General features: G+C 36.8%; 1 protein-coding gene across 1 annotated transcript; it reads left to right on the plus strand.

Annotated features, from left to right (window-relative positions):
* Positions 1-4,622: 4,622 nt before the first annotated feature.
* Positions 4,623-17,856, plus strand: LOC129914051 (hamartin). Its single transcript, XM_055993092.1, has 8 exons — positions 4,623-5,388; positions 5,454-5,710; positions 9,669-10,103; positions 12,898-14,220; positions 14,280-14,877; positions 14,933-15,090; positions 17,090-17,216; positions 17,275-17,856. The coding sequence occupies exons 1-8, from the start codon at positions 5,295-5,297 to the stop codon at positions 17,706-17,708; spliced, it is 3,426 nt and encodes a 1,141-aa protein (XP_055849067.1). The 5' UTR covers positions 4,623-5,294; the 3' UTR covers positions 17,709-17,856.
* Positions 17,857-19,265: the final 1,409 nt, after the last annotated feature.

A 19,265-nucleotide genomic window follows, 5' to 3' on the forward strand; every position in this document is an offset into this window, starting at 1 on the left:
TTCCAAGACGCACGCGAAAAAAAGAAAATCGCATGTAACTCTTGAATTAAGATTCACCAAATTATGAATTATGTACCAAAATGCTTGTGGTATTTTTCTGAAAAAATGTTCCAAATTTCAGAATTTGGTGAATCATACTTTTGAAGTAATCATCTGCGGAAGTTCAAAAATGTTCCAAGACGCACGCGAAAAAAAGAAAATCGCATGTAACTCTTGAATTAAGATTCACCAAATTATGAATTATGTACCAAAATGCTTGTGGTCTTTTTCTGAATAAATGTTCCAAATTTCAGAATTTGGTGAATCATACTTTTGAAGTAATCATCTGCGGAAGTTCAAAAATGTTCCAAGACGCACGCGAAAAAAAGAAAATCGCATGTAACTCTTGAATTAAGATTCACCAAATTATGAATTATGTACCAAAATGCTTGTGGTCTTTTTCTGAATAAATGTTCCAAATTTCAGAATTTGGTGAATCATACTTTTGAAGTAATCATCTGCGGAAGTTCAAAAATGTTCCAAGACGCACGCGAAAAAAAGAAAATCGCATGTAACTCTTGAATTAAGATTCACCAAATTATGAATTATGTACCAAAATGCTTGTGGTCTTTTTCTGAATAAATGTTCCAAATTTCAGAATTTGGTGAATCATACTTTTGAAGTAATCATCTGCGGAAGTTCAAAAATGTTCCAAGACGCACGCGAAAAAAAGAAAATCGCATGTAACTCTTGAATTAAGATTCACCAAATTATGAATTATGTACCAAAATGCTTGTGGTATTTTTCTGAATAAATGTTCCAAATTTCAGAATTTGGTGAATCATACTTTTGAAGCAATCATCTGCGGAAGTTCAAAAATGTTCCAAGACAGATCAGTGTCCAAGACTCATGCGAAAAAAAAACAAAATCTTTCTTGTGAGTAACTTCCACTGAATGTTAGTTCTGGGCTAGTGAAGATGTAAACAAACTTTTTTTGTATTATAAAATAGCATTTTTGTTGTAACTCGCATTGGAAATTTTCAAATCAAAGTGTATCTTGTAAATGAAAAACGTCACCTGAACGCATTGTCATAGTATACATTTATATTAAGTGCGTTCAATGTGAAAAAATCTGAATTTAGGTTCAGTTTTGGTGTGTTGAACTCTGCCATTCTCATTCGTGAGGTTTGTGTCCATGATTAACAAATGCTTTTTTTACGTTACGTCACGTTTGTTAATTTTTCTATTTTAGTTATTATTTAATAAACTATGATTCACCAAATTATGAAACTGATGAAATACGATTCACTAAATTGACACTGAATTATGGAGAAATTTTTTTTGAATTTCATGACCAAGTGCTGCTAACTTTACGCCTTACGTAATTTGTTAATAACTTTTAAACTATGATTCACCAAATTGTAAAATTGATTCACTAAATTTCACCTAATTCTCACCTAATTATTTGCATAAAAAATTTTGAAAATCCCCACTAAGTGCTGCTAAGTTGATGGCGGTGGTAGAGTTTAATAGCTCATCCTCAGAAATAAGATCCTCCTGCGCAACGCTGACAGTGTCCATGTCGGACAAACTTCCAGCCATCTCATCATCTTCCAATACGGAAGATATTGTTTTCGCGTCCTTTTCGGACGCTGGGTTTTGGTTCGTGTCATTTACTGACACTGGGGTTTGTTTTGTTCCCTCTTCGGGAACTTTCGAAGATGACCGCTGATCTGGAATGGAAGAGCTGCATGATGCATCCACTTCCATTGCTGAAAGTGCTTTACATATGCCCAATTCCTCCATTTCAGACTGCGCCGTATGGCCTGCAAGCCTTGCCATCTCCTCATCTTTTTTATATATTTTTAGCACAAGGCTATCAAATCCATACTGGATAACTCCCCCGGTTGCAGCCAGAGGATCCAGCGATTCTTTGTTAATGATAACAAGAGCCGAACGATAGCGCCCCACCGGCTCTTTTTCGATGATTGGGACTTTCCAGTCGTGAGTGGGCATCGAAGGGTTACTGAATTGAATCAGTCGGAGAACCATCTCTGGTGACGTGTGTAAGGCCGGGACCAGAGTACGAGCTCTTGGCCTGCAAGGGATTTCCTCCCTTGGCACAACCTCCAGCTTAGCACCTGGCCAGATCTCACCCAAATCACCCACAGCAAGCTTATAGAGATGTAACGATCTCTGATCATCGCAAACGATGAGTTTGACCCTATTTTGGTGCCATCCTCCGTCGCTTACCTTTGGAAGGGGGCCTGGGTTCGCCTCGAGAACAGGGATGAACCTGAACCCGAGGTGAGCCCTGACGTCCGCCCAATGATCAGGCGAGATGTTTCCATCTAAATTGCCTCTGTCGATGACCGCAACAGTAACCTTTTCTTTGACCACGTCACTAAAGGTATTCCCAATTCGAAGTGTCGGTGGTACGCCATCCAACACCCTTGCTTTTTTGGGTTGAGGATTTTCTTCCTCAAAGGACCTTTCTCGCTTAGACGTAGTGTCTTCGCTGATCCTCTCCATCACTTTCCTCGCCCACTTGAGCTTGCCGAGTTCAGAGCGACTTCTCTCCCCCGGGGCTTTTTCAGCATCGAGTTCGATGATCTTCATCGCTCGGCGACGCTCATTAGCGGGTCTGGATCTCGTTTTGCCCCCTTCCTTGGCCGAGCTGGAGTTCTTGTTCAGAACTGCAGCTCCACCAAGGGAAGGAGCAGCTGGATTCGAGGATGACTTATCGTGGCCAGCGGTTTTAGTATCACTAACCCCTCCCGCCACGATATTCTTCCCCGTCTCACTGGTATTACGGGCATTGGAGGTAGAGACAGAATTGCTAATAGCATCCCTGCCTCCCCCCCCTTGGACATTGTTGTTTCCTGGTTTGGGTGCCCCGTCACCTTGGTCTGTGATACAGACCGGTGGCAGCAGTGACACCGTCCCCTTTCCACACATTTTCATACTTCCTTCCGGGAGAGACGTTCCGTCACCTTGGTTGGCGGTTTGGTCGTTCTTAACTACCTCGCCGCTAGCCGGTGGCAGCAGAGTTGGCAACTCCGGAAGTTTGTTTCTTTCCAGGAGAGACATTCCGCCACCTAGGTTTACGGTTTGGTTGTTTTTCACTTCCTCATCGCGAACCGGTGGCAGCAGAGGCGCCGTTCCCGGAAGATTGTTCGTACTACTAGCATTAGGATTTGACTCCGTCCTGCAAGTAGTAGACGTTGGCATGACTGCCGCATCACTCGCTTTTTTAGAGCAAGTGGCCGGCAAGTCCTGCTTCCCGCCATGTTTTTTTGGTTTTGTTTGTTTGTTTGTTTGTTTTGTTTTTTTGTTTAAAGAATTCATAGAAGGTCCCACGAGTAGAAACGGAAAGAAAAGGTCAGCCCCGGCAGAGCCGTGTACCGGGGTAAGGCTAGTCTATTTCGGACCTTGCCAGGCATCCGAAAGAGCTCGTAAGTGACTGGTTTACCCCCCAGTCTTGCATTCTTCGGCACGGTTTCAAAAAGCTCACACCACCACTGAAATTAGGGACCCCGAATCTATGGTGAAGTTGAATTTCTGAGGATTGTACTATTAAGAAGTAAGAACCACTCAGCGATCCAACCTAACCTTAGCTGCCACCGCTTTGACATCGTACAAAGCATAAACTGTGGTGGTCATTGTCCGCCCGGCACCCACTTGGAGGGTTCGATCGAGGATTTTTGCCAGGCTGCTATACCCTAACCCTATTGCAAAATAAAAATACAATGAAGTAAAATTATTTTTGACAGATGGCAGCTCACCGTCGCGTCGCCCTTGATAAACAGTTTGTCTTTTTTATTCTGTTTATAATGGTTGTCGCTACTTATGTCCCGTAATTTAGTTTCTTTTGATGTAAAATAATTAGTGAAAATTAATTAACCCGAACAAAACAAAGAATTAAATTATAAAAAATGGAAAAAAAGAAGTAGCAACGGTGGAGGAAAAAAAACATCATTCATGCTTCAATATTTACTATAGATAAGAAGAGGGGCGTTCACGATCTATTGTAAAAAAATAAAATTTTACATTTTTACTAGGCCTGTTGCACCAGATCGTGAATACCCCTAGACTAAAATTTTTTTACACTTTTACACTTTTGCTATACCCCAACCCTATTGCAAAAATAAAATACAATGGTGCAAAATTTGTCTATTGTAGTTGTAGTAGTAGAAAACAAAATTTTGCATTTTTACACCTTTTTTGTTACACCGGATCGTGAATACCCCTAGGGCCAGTTGTACAAATATTTAATCCGTGGGTCAGCAACTTTTATCTTCTGAAATCGGTGGTAAGGTTCCAGTTTAGCACTGGTGCAAGGTCCACATATGTAAAAATAGCCACATCCATGCTTGAACCGAAGTTGACCCGCAGCTAATCCGCCGAAATCGGTGGGTTAAATTCCTGATCCGAGGCTGAACCACGTTTGTACAACTGGCCCCTAGTGTTCAACAACATAATATAAATGCACCTTTAAATCAACTCCAATATGAAAACAAAAAAAAATCCAACAGATCTTCATACCTTCCACGTATCGTATAAACTCCATCACGTTACGTTTACGTTCCCATCATCTGACATCTGATTATGTCAGAAAAATAAAAAAAGACGAATAAAAAAAAATAACCATCCAGTATGAAAGATTTCCAACTTTTTCACACAGAATGAGAACTTGAAAAAAAAAATTGAAAAAAGATGGGTTTTTGATGGGTTAAATTAATTTCAAAAAGAATAAAATACGAAATAAATATAAGCCCATTTATTTTTTAATGCCAAAAATAAAAAACAGCTTGGCATAAATTTTAATCGAAACAGAAAAGAAAAAAAATTTACAACAACCTTTTCGAAATAATGGGCAAATAAAAACACAAAAAATTTTTCTTTTTTTTTTAACACACAAAGCGCGTCTAACTAAAAGTAGAGAGATAAAATCCAATACAAAAATTATTATTATTAGTAGTTGAATGAATATGATAATTTCAAGACTGTCAAGAAAAGTGCGTAGAAAAAGTTTCAAATTTTTTGTGAAAAACAAATAAAACTTCTTTGCTAAATAATATCCAACAAACACACACCAACTAACCAATCAATTGGGCACGGGGGACACCTATCTCGAAAGCGATTAAAAAAGACAATTTTTTTTTTAAAGAATCTTGGTCTTCTTCATCGTTGTCATTGTCGTCGTCGTTGTTAAAGAATTTATAAAGAGACACGCGTTCCTTCTTTCTCGATTACTTATTTTTCTTTCTTTTTTGTTTGCCTGCATTCTCTGCAAATTAATTCTAAAAAAGATTATGGAAACTGAAAAACTATTTAATGACTTGGAGTCGAATCAGTCACACGAATGCGAGGAAGCCAAAAAGAAATTGGTTGAATTGTTCAATCAGAGTAAGTATCTTCTTATTTGTCAAAAGTCCAATCTGATTGACCACAAAATTCTCTTCCTTTTCTAGCTAAAGATATATGGCTAGTGCATGGAATGATGGATTACTTCTTCAAGACGGGTTCTTTGCGGATAATGGAGGTTTTGGTGAAGGCACAATCACCGCACGACATTTACATATTCGACAGGCTCTCCGATTGGTTGAAGAGTTCAAGTCATCGACTGCAGGCTTTGACATTGTTTGGTTTTGTTGTTCGCAAACATCCAACCTGGTTGTACAAAATCGAGAAGCACAAGATCATTTGGGATATGTTGAAATTGCTTAAGGTAAATAACTCCTTTTCATAACTTCTTAATTTTTACTATTATTATTAGGTATTTGTATTAGTTATAAAATAATCTTCTTTCGCAATCGTACAGTCGCAATAGTCCTGAAAGACCTTGACTTACAGCCCTATTCTGCTATTCGATTCACGTGAATCGAAGGATTCTCTTTCTGAATCATGTCAAATTGGCTTTGAAAAACTTCTAACTTTCGATAGCAAGGTGTTTTAAGAAATTCTAAAGAAAAAAAAACTGTCTAAATTGAATTTTAACCACCTTTTAAACGCTTCTTATTTTAGATTTTCACGTGAATCGAATAGCAGAATAGGGCTGATACACAAACCCGCTGGCCCGGATAGTATCCCTCCCATAGTTGTGAAGAGGTGTTCTTCCACGCTGGCAAAATCGCTGCGTAAGCTTTTTTCATCTGTCCTACTTTATTGGTCTCATTCCGAGAAGATGGAAAACAGCATTTGTCCAGTCTGTCCCTAAAAAAGCCGAATCGTCTTCACCCTCCAACTATTGACCGATTGCACTCACGTCCCTTCTTTCCAAGGTCATGGAAACGCTGAGTAATTTCCAGCTTAAGAAATATCTCAAAGAACGGAAGCTACTTAATGTGTGTTCTCTTCGACAGAGTTTCAATACTCATGTTCCTTGCAACGTTAACTGCTTTAAATTTAAAGACGTGAACTGTTTTAAGTACTTAAGTGTAATCATCGACAGAAATATGAATTGTTCTGAGCATACTACAGTCCTTAAACAGTACTTTCTTTCCACTATTCTTTGTTTTTACCGTCTTAGAATGTTTTGTACCTTTTGTATAAGTTGTTGGGGGGGTATAATTGTATTACAAAAATGCGTAATAAGAAAGATTTGCATTCTTCTCGCTCGTTTTGTGCATTCCATGGACCTATTTAGGCTAACAAAGATCCTGCTGGTAAGACAATTATACTATTACAAGTTTCTCAAAATCTTCTTTATTAGAGGTGGATACTTGCAGAGTTCTAATATTGCATCACACGCCCTGCGAAACAAATGCTTTGTCGTCGTTCCTGCCTTTCGTACTACAAGTTTTAGAATTTCGTATCATATTGTTTCCTGCAAATTGTTTAACCGGCTTCCTGCTGACATACTCTGTTCGCTTTTTTGAAAAAAATAAAACTGGCGTTTTGAATTTGACCATAATAAAATTGAAATTTTGCTGAGCTATATTGTTTAGTTTCATTTTGCACTATCAAATGAACATGTATTTGATTAATTACTACTTTTCTTTCATATCAGTTTTTGTTTATATTTTTCTTTTTTTTTTAATTGAATTTTTAATTTTTAAAATTATATAATCTTTGAATTCGTTCACTCCACATTGAATTTTTCACTATGAAGTGACATAATCTCTATTTTTATAAAATATAAATCTAACTTACTATTCTTATAATAACTAAGTTCTATTGTATATTTGTAAATTTGATTTGATTAAAAAGTATATAAAATTGTTTAGTATGTATAATAAATTATAAGAATAATGAATGGTAAAAAAAATGACCGGCAGTACAGCTTTCGTAGCAATAGGTCCACTGGTGAGCTGATGGTATATCTCACCGAACAGTGGAACAAAATTTTACATCGTTTTAGATTTAGATTTATTGCCCTTGATATTTCAAAGGCATTTGAGCATCAAGTTCTCTTATCGAAAATGCATGCATTTGGTATCGATGATTCTCTTCTTAATTGGATTTGAAATTACCTTTCGGACCGTTCAATACAAGTCGTATTGGACGGTTTCAAGTCTAAAACCCACAAAATAAACGCTGGTGTGCCTCAGGGCTCCGTTTTGTCTCTGACTCTCTTCCTCATTTTCTTTAATGATCTGCTCTCTGAAACTTTTAATCCTTTAAATTGTTTCGCTGATAATAGGACCCTCAGTTTTACATATTCGTTTAAGGATTCACACCCATGTCCTGCAGATGTGGAACTTCAACGACAAAATATCGTCACGTGAGTTCTTTTTTGTGCTACAGACCATTTTTGTCTAAAATGAGTAATAGATGCCATCTTATATTTTCGACCACGCTCTGCAATCAGAATCGTCTTATCTCTATTAGTTTTCGAGATAAAAAAATGATTTTGCCCTATAGACCAAATTTTTTCAATATTGAAAAACCATAACATGCAAATGGCTTTACGTATGGTTGGCAAACATACAAATCACTGTAATTAAGCTCAAAAAAATAAGCAAACCATTATTTTGAAGTTTAAAAACGCGCTCCTGAAAAATTAAGTTATTGCTTATAGGACAAATAAGAACTCACGTGATGATATGATTGGACAGCATTGTCCAATGGGGAATAAGAAATCGCGTAGAATTTAAAGCTTCAGAAACACAATGCTGCTTACTATAATTAAAACGGAACCTTCCCCCCATGCTATCAATGAGTGGCACTTGCATCGAGGAAAATGAGAAACTTTCCATTCTCGGTATGATTGTAACAAACCACCTTCTGTGGAATGAAAACAAAAACGCTGCGAAATGTTTATGTTTTCTCCGAAGATGCAAGAAATTTTTCTCATCTTCTGATCTAGTTGTAGTCTATAAAGTTTACATTCGAATAAAACTTGAGTGCAATTGTCACATCTGGGCAGGTGCTCCGATAACATATTTAAAATAATAGATCGATAATTGCGTTTCTCGACCACCGACGTAATGTTTCATGTCTTTCCTATTTGAGCAATAATAAATCTTATTCATTAAGAAAAATGTTAGTAAATAAATTGTTCGGATTTTATAAGTTCTGTTACAAGTTTTTTAAAAGTATACAAATTTGTTTCATTTTTTATGTTTGTTGGTAGGTTTGTTATAAAGCTGCAATCCTCGGTAAATAACTGAGTTTTGAGTGCGCCGGTAAGGTTTTATCTTTCTAGTCTAAAATCGGTTGCTCTTTGCAAATTGTAGGGTGGCACCTAATTGGCATATCGTACATTTTCCGTCAGGTATTCATATACAAGGAACCGGTTGTATTTCACCTTGAAAATAAAAATTAAAACTTTTAAAACAAAGACTCTGTCTTACATTTAACCATTGTAATGCCTCTAACATAAATGCAGTTCTTGTGTAAATATTGCATAGTACGGTTTTGCAAGACTTGAAGCCTTGACTTTGTCTCTTCATTACACATAAATAATATGGAAGCATAGTAATCGAAATGAGGTAGAACAATCGTATATTATAAATCATTGTAGCATTTTGAAAATTTAAACTTTCTTATTCGCCGAAAAAAACTGCTTTTTTTACTTATGTAATTCAGTTAAATTTGTGCCTTCAATATATAACAGGGTATCATCCGCAAACAAAAAAACCTTACATCACTTTAAAACTTTAGCAATGCCATTTATATGAATTAAAAACAGATCTAGTCCCAAATTTGAACCTTGTGGGACACCAAGATCGACATTAATAGTAGATGACCCATTATTCATTATTTTAGGTTTTTTGTAGTCTGACAGTTAAGTACATACCAATTCCCTTCCAGTGATTCCATATGCCTCCAGCTTTAACAAAATGTCTCTACAAATAGTCTCAAATGCCCTTTTGAGGTCCAGAAATACAGCTATAATATAATACACTTTCTCTCATCTACGTGTTTCTTCCATTCGTTTATGGCCCATACTAATGCTGTTTCAAATAGTGGTCTTTTCTGAACCCCGATAGCTCCTTTATTATCCACTTAATTTGGCTCAAATATTGCACCAGTTGCAAAAACCCCGCTGTTTAACGACCCATTGTCTATTTTAAGTTACTTACAATTGCATCATAATTATCAAGAATTTTCGAGCTTAGCCCATATTTATCTCTTTTACTGTTCATTGATTTTATAATTTCTAATACATTTAAAATTTTAAAAGAATATTTTATATTATACATATTTAGTTATTCTTTATCTTTTTTCTATTCTATTTGCAGACTGAAAAGGAAATAGTATCGCTTATGAGCGCACTTTTATGTATTGTCACTTTGCTGCCTATCATCCCAATGAATGTGTCGACTTTTTTAAATGATTTATTTGAAGTATTTGGTCATTTAGCCTCGTGGAATAGCCAGAATCCGAATAAGTTGAGCGATGATAAGTTGGTGCATTTGCAATTGGGTTTGCAAATGTTATTTCATCGACTTTATGGCATGTATCCATGCAATTTCTTGTCGTACCTGAGTGAATTTACGAAAAAGGAAAAAGGTGCAATTTTTCAGCATACAATTAAGCCGCTATTGGATACGGTTCGAGTTCATCCAATGTTAGTGACAGCAAGTCCGGAAAAAGAAATGAATGCTGCTCGATGGAAGAATAGAGAACCTCATGATGTTGTTCAGGAATGTGCAAAGCTTTCGGTCGCTGATCAGGTATGAATAACTTCACAATTTTTAAGAAATACATAAAAAAATGTTCGAGAAGCGAATAATTATATAATTTAGTTTCTGAAATTCTTACAAAAAAACTATCATTCCAAAGTGATGGTACAGATTCATTTTAACCACTCCCTTTTAGTTGATTTACTCCGAGTTTTTTATGAGCACTTCCAACTTCATTTTTGTTTTGAAGTAGTTTAGAAGAGGTCTTGAGTATTAGTTTAGTTTTTCTTAAGAGATTTCCAATGATTTTACCACTTCAAAACCCTAAATTATAAATGTGGGGTTCGCAGATTAGACTTCTGTGAAAGCTAGATTACAGAGCAAAATAGTAGAGTTCAAAGCAGATATTAGCAGTGAAGACTTAAGCATAGAAAAACAGCTGTTATCTCATGTGGACATCTGTTGTAATGAAGGATAGAAAAAAAAATAGTCAAAGCGCGAACGAAGAAATTCACTAATTGCGACATCGCCGAGGTATGATAATGAACAACCTGTCTTCGGAGTGCTGAAACTGCCAACGCTTTGGCCACATAGCCACCAACTGTGGGCAACAGTACGTCTGCGTTAAATGCAAGGATGAGCATCAAACCAAACAGTGCAAACGGAAAGAGAACACTCAACTGGACGTCTGGTGCGCCAACTGTCAAAAGGAAGAACATCCAACGGATGCGCAAAACTTAAGCTAAGCTATCAACGACCCTAGCTTAAACCATCCCAGTCAAGACAAGACCAAGGTAGCAAAAAAGACCCGCCCAAATATCAACACCACTATTGATGAACCTGAACAACGCAATAAAGCAACTATTGGGGTATAATCTTCTCACAGAAATGCAGATAGCTCGAAGTGTCGTTCCATCAAATTATAAGCAACTGATTGAGATTGATAAGAACGCGGCTTTAGCCACCTTCATCTTTACCTTATGGAATCAAAGAAGCTCCGCTACTGACGTTTACTGTCCATTATTACTTCATTGTACAGTCTGGAATAAAGGACTTCATTTTACTTTTTTATCAAGAACCACACTCCAAACATCGCCCTCATCAGCGAAACCAACGTAACAAAAAATACCATCGACTTTCATGTATTCAACACACAGTTTTAAAAAAGACTACATTCAATTAAGCGCGAACCTGGTGCCTTCAAGACCATCAACCGAATTATTGGACAGAGTCACCAACAATTGAACAACAAGAGTCACCAACAATTGAACATCAATTGAATTGAACAACAAAATCACTTGTTAGATTACTTGAAACACTCTTTACAGATTTATTTCCTTGACGTCGGCAACATGTCACTAGTTGCTTGTTTTGCTTAACTTTCCGAGGCTGATCGTGATCACCTTTGTTTTTTCAAATTCATTTTCAACCTCGCAATATCAACTTTTGGAGATCCATGATCTGTGAAAGAGTATGCATACGACGTCTGCGTAATCTAGATGTTTGAGATTAGATGTCAGACTCCATCGAATTCCTTCGTTCAATTTTATTAACGGTTTTTCACACCAAATGGACCACTTTCATTAAAAAAATTAAATTAAAAAAATTATTACGTTTATCGTCAAGGTTGCCCGCAATATCACTTATCAACAAATACACTAAACTAAATTGGTGACAATATGTAAGTCCGCCTGTCTCCTTTTAAACTTCAAATTGGTCTACCAATCTTCCTTGATGAGATGGCCCTCCTCCGCAAACCAAGCCAAATAAACTCTTTGTTGACACTTTTAAAAGGCTACACGAAGTCGAGAAACAACAGGTGAAGTAGTGATTGATATTCAACTTACTGCTCAATAATAACCCTCAGAGTATTGAAGTGATCAATACAAGAGGCTCCAGCGTAGAATTCTGCTTGTTCAGGAACAAGTGTGGGTGTCTGGTGTTATTTTATGCGTTCCATAACAATTTTTGCTGTTATCTTAGCAAATGAGGGCAAAATGCAAATGCCCTCGGCGCGGCGTTCAAACTTCTCTAGGCCTCCTTTTTTACCACTCTTGGGAGAAGCATTCGCTGACTCAGCTCAGGCTAACTCTATGAGTGGTTGTAGTAATTGGCGCAATGATTTTGGCACTGCTTTAACATTCTGCGGGAATGCCGTCAAGTTCCTCAGACAACTTGTTCCGATTTCGTGGTTGCTACAACTTACTTAGCTTGTAAGATGCGGATGAACAATTTTGATATTATCAGTTCATTTCGAGGCTTTATTTTATGTTTTATTAAATTAAGATTTTTCTCTTCATGACCACTTTTAAGGCCTGCAGAAATAAATTGTGATATTTTGGGAAATGGTTCTTCTGAACTATATCTTTTATTTTGTGCTTATTTTCTGAGAATGTTTTTCAGGTGCTACGGTTCTTGGATCCGATCTACCCTTCGGCTTAGTTTAACTTTCGGCTTTTCATTAGCACCGATGAGTTGACGATGCGCTTTTGCCCACTTAAGAATAACCTGTCGATATAATCCTAGACTAAGGATAACAACTTTCAGCAACATAAAAAGACAACAAAATTTTGATGGCACTCTCATCGCGCAAACTTTCCTTTGAAAACATTGTATAAATAAGTTGGATATAGGATCCTGATCACATATTATCCCACTTTCAAAACGAGTCCATACTTTTTAAGTTTTAATACCTGTTCTCACATCTTCCGTGATCATTTACAGTTTGAAAAAGTATTATTTCTAGTCTCTTTATAGTAATTCCATTCCTTGACTTAAAGCTCCTAATAAAAGCATTACTGCTAAACATAAAACTTATTTTAAAATTTTTCATTTGGTCTTCCAGGAACTTCATACCGAATATGTTCGGTCTCATGATACATCAATTTCCGTGATAAATCAACAACAACAACCACATAAGCAATCAAGTTGCCCCCCTCCTCGAAAAGCGATAAATTATTCAGGCATTGCTTCGCCTTTTCAGTCATTAACCGATCGCGAACATCTATCCGAGTTTAAAAAAGGCGACATGCTCTGGAGTCCATACACCGAAATAATATCATCGGCCAGTACTATGCCCCACACTCCGACACCAAGTTATGGCGTTCCAATGAGTAGTGGGCCCACAACAGGCGCAATCATGGGCGTAACAGGGTCTTCACCACCCGAAGCAGCTGTCGAAGCAACACCCGAAACAACACCCATGAAAGAACTAACCATGAAACCATCAGCCAATCAACATGCGGTTTGTGCTATTTTTACAACAAGTCAACCAGCCTCTCCCATGCGCAGGGATCCCTGTACACAATTTACATTTCCCCCCGAATCACCAGGAAGGAATAATTCCAATCACCATCATACTATCCATGCCGAGCAAACAACAATCAACAAAATCACAACAAAGTTGTACGATCAGAGGATGCAGCATATTCTAAATGATCGCCTTAATGCAGGCTTTCCTCCCAATGCAACAACCTTAAGTCCGTTGAATGTGTCATCATCAAACAATGGCACACCTCATTTTGATTCTCAGGAAGACGAAGAAGTTCGCGACCTAACTAGTAACAGTAGTGTGGTGGCATTACGGGTTGAAGCTGCAGCAGCTGTCGCAGAAGACATCGCCAAGCGATGTCTCGACTGCGATGAAACCGAACAGTCACCATGCTCTGAAGGCGGTGTTCAAGTGGCCTCTAATCGCTCAATGCAAATACTAATTCGAAGAAACCGTTTGACTAGCTACTGTCACAACGAATCCAGTTGGAATAAAGTCACTTCAAGTGACGAAATGAATGGCTTTGCAGCCGAAAGAGCAAAAGTCCGTCGGGCTAAATCATGCCCACAACTTGCAAATAACAGCTTTAATAGTGTCAGTTCCACCATAAAAAAAGATAATCGTGAAAAGAAGACCCAACTATTTAATAGTAAGTTGACAGCACTTTCTGTTGGTCGAACTGAGGCCGCCTACAGAAAGCAATCGTGTACCACCCATTCTCGAGTAACTCAAACTATTCAAACTTGGCCGCGGAACTATGAGTATACTTTGTTCCATTTAATATCGGAGAGTAACAAGCTTCGCAACGAGTGCATGGCACTGCAGCCTCAAGAGCTTCTTAATCAATATATCGATCGGACGGTAAAACTAAAAGATGCTGGTTACCGATTGGATCAGGTAAGATTCCTTAAAAAAACAACCAAACTTTAACTAATTGATTTCTTTCTGTATTTTAGGAGCATATTCAACTTTTGTGCTTACAATTGCAATACGAGCAGTATCGTCGCGAAATTCATGCAGAACGAAATCGTCGCTTAATGGGTCGCAGTCGGGACATTCATAGTCTCGAACGTGAACAAGATCGTCTCAAGGAAAGCTTAAAAACCTACGAGGAGGAAAATCAACATTTAGTACATCAATTCGAGAAAACAAGAAGACTCTCGTACGAGAATGAACGAAAGCTAAAAGAAGAATTGAAAAATTTCAAAACTCGTTATCAAGAAGAAGTGGAACATAAAAAATTACTTCAAACAACCAATGAAAGTCTACAGACTCGACTGAATGAAGAAATTCAAAAACGCACCGAATTAACTTGCGAAGTAGATTCGTTGCGCGGTCAGCTATTTGATACACGTAATGAGCTGCAACATGCCCAATTACAAGCCGAAGTGGGACATCAATGCAAAAATGAATTAATTCGATTGGAAACTGAATTTTTGGTTATGGGCGAGGTGCAAATTAAATTGCGTGATCGTTTGGCCGAAGTGGATAATCTTCGGGCACGCGATGAAGAAATAAGCCACCTACAGGAATCCTATAATGTTGAGATTAAAGGTAAATTCTTTGGTTTGTGGAATGTCAATGTTTTTCTATTATTTTTTTTCTTTAGATTTGAGACGTGCCTTGGAGGAAAAAACTTCACAATTTGAAAGCGCAAAACACAGACTGTCCGAATTGCAAACACAAATTGTAAATAACGAAAAGGTAGTCACCGATCAGAAACGACTGCTTAAGACCGTTAAAGATGAATATGAGGAGAAATTTAAGGTAAGTTTCTCATGTCTTTTTGTTCTCCATTTTTGACAACAATTATGATCTCGCATGTGATCATGAACTCCCCACTTTACTGCTTCACATTATGGTTTCACGTGTAGGGTTTAACGGGCTGACCTGGGGGAACATGAACATCCCTTAAAATTTTGAATTGTACCGTGTTTGTTGAACACAGTTTGCTGTCGTTGCATTTGTTTTCTGTGTCTTTTTGGACCTGCCTCATCATGTTTTTTTCTTTTTACATGACAGTACCAGCTTAGTCGGTCGTGATGTTTTTTTTTTCTTCCTTCACTGTTGATCAAGATATCTGAACTTTTCGCACTTGGAAAGCATTCTTCCATTTGAGTAAATTTAAGGAATAGGGTCGTCTGGGTCGAAAAATGAACAGTATAAATATTCTGTCTTTTTCGCGTTAATGCTGTATCCACTTTCTTCCAGAACTCCCACTCATTCATAAACTGCTCGTTTCAAGGATGTTGGATTCACACTTTCGATGGCTTCAACATCAAAGAATAACTAATTTACTTCCAAGCAGAAAGTCAAAGATTGTGATTGGTGCACACCGAATTTGATTGGGAACTCTGCTGTGACTCCTGCGGGACATCATATCTTTGTTTTTAATTGTTCGTATATTTTGATGATCATCCGCTCGCAGATTTCTAGAACCTCTCGCTGTTTCAGGGAAAGACATTTCAGATCTCGTGGTGGTGTATCGAAAGCCAAAATCAAAAAGATTAATTTATTCAAATCTCTTGAGGAATCACGATGTTTTTCCATTCTAATTTTTAAACTCTGTATGGCATCTTTGGTCCAGACAGCCTATTATTTTAAGTAGTCGGCCATTTAAAATCCATTAAGCGATCTTCAGCTAAATCGAATAGTAGTTATCGCAGTTTCGTGTATCCCCCTTACCCTTGTAGATTGGGATAAGTCAAATTTTTTTCCACTGACTAGGCATTTGATCACCGCTGAGCTTGGAATCGTGAAACATTTAGACACAATGTTTCTCATTTTTTTTTTGGGAAAATCAGAGGGTATATCGTCTATACCAATCGCTTTTCCATTCTTCGAGTTTTTCACCGCCACACTAATTTGTTCTCGAATGTGAGGTCTCGTAATTCTACCATATAAGTTTCGGCTGTTGAATAGGAAACAGCTCACAAAGAAGCCCATCACAATACTGTCGTTTCCTGCGAAGAATTTTGTGCTCATCCACAAGTAGTAGGTCTACATCTTGAGCAGTGTTAATAAACTTTGGTGAGCGAATTTTCTTTGAGTGACTATTTTGAAGACATCTGCACCATTTTTCTTATTGACCTAGCTCGCGATACATGCTTTTCTTACACTCTGCTTTATTTTTTGTTTCTTTCTTGCAACGTTCTATTTCACTTCGAGGGCTAGGAGCCCATTTTGACAAAGCCTTGAAAGCAGTTATTTTCCTAGAAATTACTGCTTTGAATTCATCGCTCAATAACCATGTTTCTTTGTCGCTTTGGTAGTCTCCTTTAGAAGTTCCTACGGTGATTTTGCTTTGCAGAGATTCCCACATTCTTTGTACTCTGCACTCTCCGTTTTGAAGACTATTGTTGATTCGCCTTTTTATTTTTCTAGGTTGTACTATTTGATTTCCTCGATAGTCTCTCCTTGTTTGTTTGTCACCTTCGTTTCCAAAAAAAGTCAGTAAGAGACGGTTTTGTTTGCAAACTTTCACTAGCGGCTTTATCAAACTAGATATAAGATGTTAGTCGATCTGAGTGTGATTTCCACCGTTTAGAATTTCCTCACCAGGAAGGTGAAAACCAGCATGGCATTCCCCATAGACGTTCCAAACATGTTCGATCTGATATTTTGAAATGTTTTAAATGAGATTGTGAAAATCTAGCCATTTGGCATCTTTTTCTATTTGCTCACATCCAATTTAGCACTGACTAATTTTAGTTTCTCTTCTTTTGCAATCAAATTAATTTATTAAATAATTTTGTAACTTTTCCAGGCATTAAGCACGAAATATGAAGTTCAGAAAGCCGTCATTTTGCAAATGGAAGAAAAGCTCTTGTATTTGTATCGAAATCAGACACCTGTTAGTCTGGCTGCATGCTCTCCAGACACAGATAAAACGGGTAACAAATTTAATTTACTCCAAAGTAACATATTTTTTTAAAATAATTTCGCTTACAGATATAGCATCTTCAATTGAAAGAAATTCACCACTTTCAACCTCATTGGCATCAAGTGATAGCCTACCGGCAAGTCTGCGATCGGTAACAGAAATAAGAAATTTGCAGGCTTTTGTTGAACCTCCTAACACTGCCACTACAACAATAACAACATCAGGGAGTAGTGCTGCGGTAGCTAACATTCCTTTTGGCTACTATCAACATTCTCAGCACTATCATCCAACTGGTATGGAAGCTAAGGCTGTGATAGCTGTAGACGGTTCCTCCGAAGCCACCACAGCTTCATCCACAAGCGCAACGCACACCCTAGATATTCCGGTGTCTGCAGCCAGTAAAAGCCATCATTATCTCCAACAACAACAACAACATCAGCAACAACAACAAAAGCAGAAAACTATTCCCCAAAACCCACGAACTACGCGCTCCTTTGAGTGAGAGTGTTTGTTTCAACCTAAAAAAAATAATATGCCACAACCTCCCTTTACTTTATTCTATCTCCTCCTCCCCCTTCCCTCTTTATATCTTGCTCTCCATTTCTAACTATTAAACAAAAACAACAAGTATCCACTTATGCACACACACACGAAAACAACAACACACACACTGACCATATAGATAGAACGGAGAAATAATAATTAAAAAAATCAGAATGGCTGTTCCGATTAATCGAAAAAGAATCCAGGAATTAAAAACTAAAATGTTTCTTATTTTTATAACATAAAAGTAAATTTTTAAAAAAATGGAAAACCGAAGAAAAGAATACAAAAAATAATGAACAAAGTTTAATTACATTAAAAAAAAAAGAAAAAAAACAAAAAAGATATATGTATATGTACTATCGGTTAGAAAATGGAAAAAAAAATTTAATTAGTTTTGTTTAGAAAACACAAACCAAATCGAAAACGGATGTTATTTTCTCTTGTTGGGCCTTATAATGTAGCAAAAAAAAAATTATTGTGTTTTTTTTTTCTTTTTTTTTAAATAACGAAATACAATTTATGGAAGATATTACCAGATAAACAACTAAAGCTAATAAAATTTATATATATAACGAAGAAAAGAAATGATAACATAAATAAAATTTAAAAAAATTAGAACAATGTTTTTTTGATTTATGAAGATGAAAAGCTAAATTAAAGCATATAGTAGGCATCCTTTTTTATTTGAAGAAGTGGTAAAAGAGATTATGGTAGCATTTCAGCTTATGATATTAATAGATTGTTCTTAAAGTTAAAAATAATGTTTCAAAAACAATTTCGATAATTCTTTTTGTATTGGAAAGCTGGGGCCTGCAGTTTGGTCCCATTTCAATTTCGTTCAGTTCTGACTGTTTCTATAGTTTTTATGAGACAATCCATAAAACCCAGTTTTGAACCATGGAAGTCGGTTTTGTTTTTTTGATAAAAAATGATTATTTTAAAATTCCATCCAAGACCTCAAGGAACTCACATTCCAAATATCCGAATTTTTGAATCAAAAGGGCGAATGATAAATTCAAACGAAAAAAATTAGCTTCAGTTATCTGTTCAACTTCAAAACTCAATAATTTTTAAAGGAACAACAACCACCACCTTCAACTTTTAATCGTCTAATGGGAAACCAGAAGAGTTCAGAGGAGCCTTTAAAATAAAAGGAGAAAGAAATATTACAGGCAGTGAAATAACCACTTGCATATATGTATCTTCTTAGATCTGAAAAACTGATCTAAGAGCAAAAAAATAAATCAATAACCTTATCAGTTATAAATAAAAATAAATCTCTTGGAAATATGCATTTGCCAAAACTGATCTAAGAGCAAAAAAATAAAACAATAACCTTATCAGTTACGAATAAAAATAAATCTCTTGGCAATATGCATTTGCCAAATAAGATCATTGGATTTTCTACTAAATCTCTTTTTCAAATGGAAATCAGCATGTAATATCTAGTTGGCAGTATTGAACTTTCAATTTTTGACTCGGTTTGCAAAAAAGAAAATCTTTCCTTTAAGGT

Source organism: Episyrphus balteatus, chromosome 3, assembly GCF_945859705.1.
Source record: "Episyrphus balteatus chromosome 3, idEpiBalt1.1, whole genome shotgun sequence".
Classification (NCBI taxonomy): Eukaryota; Metazoa; Arthropoda; class Insecta; order Diptera; family Syrphidae; genus Episyrphus; species Episyrphus balteatus.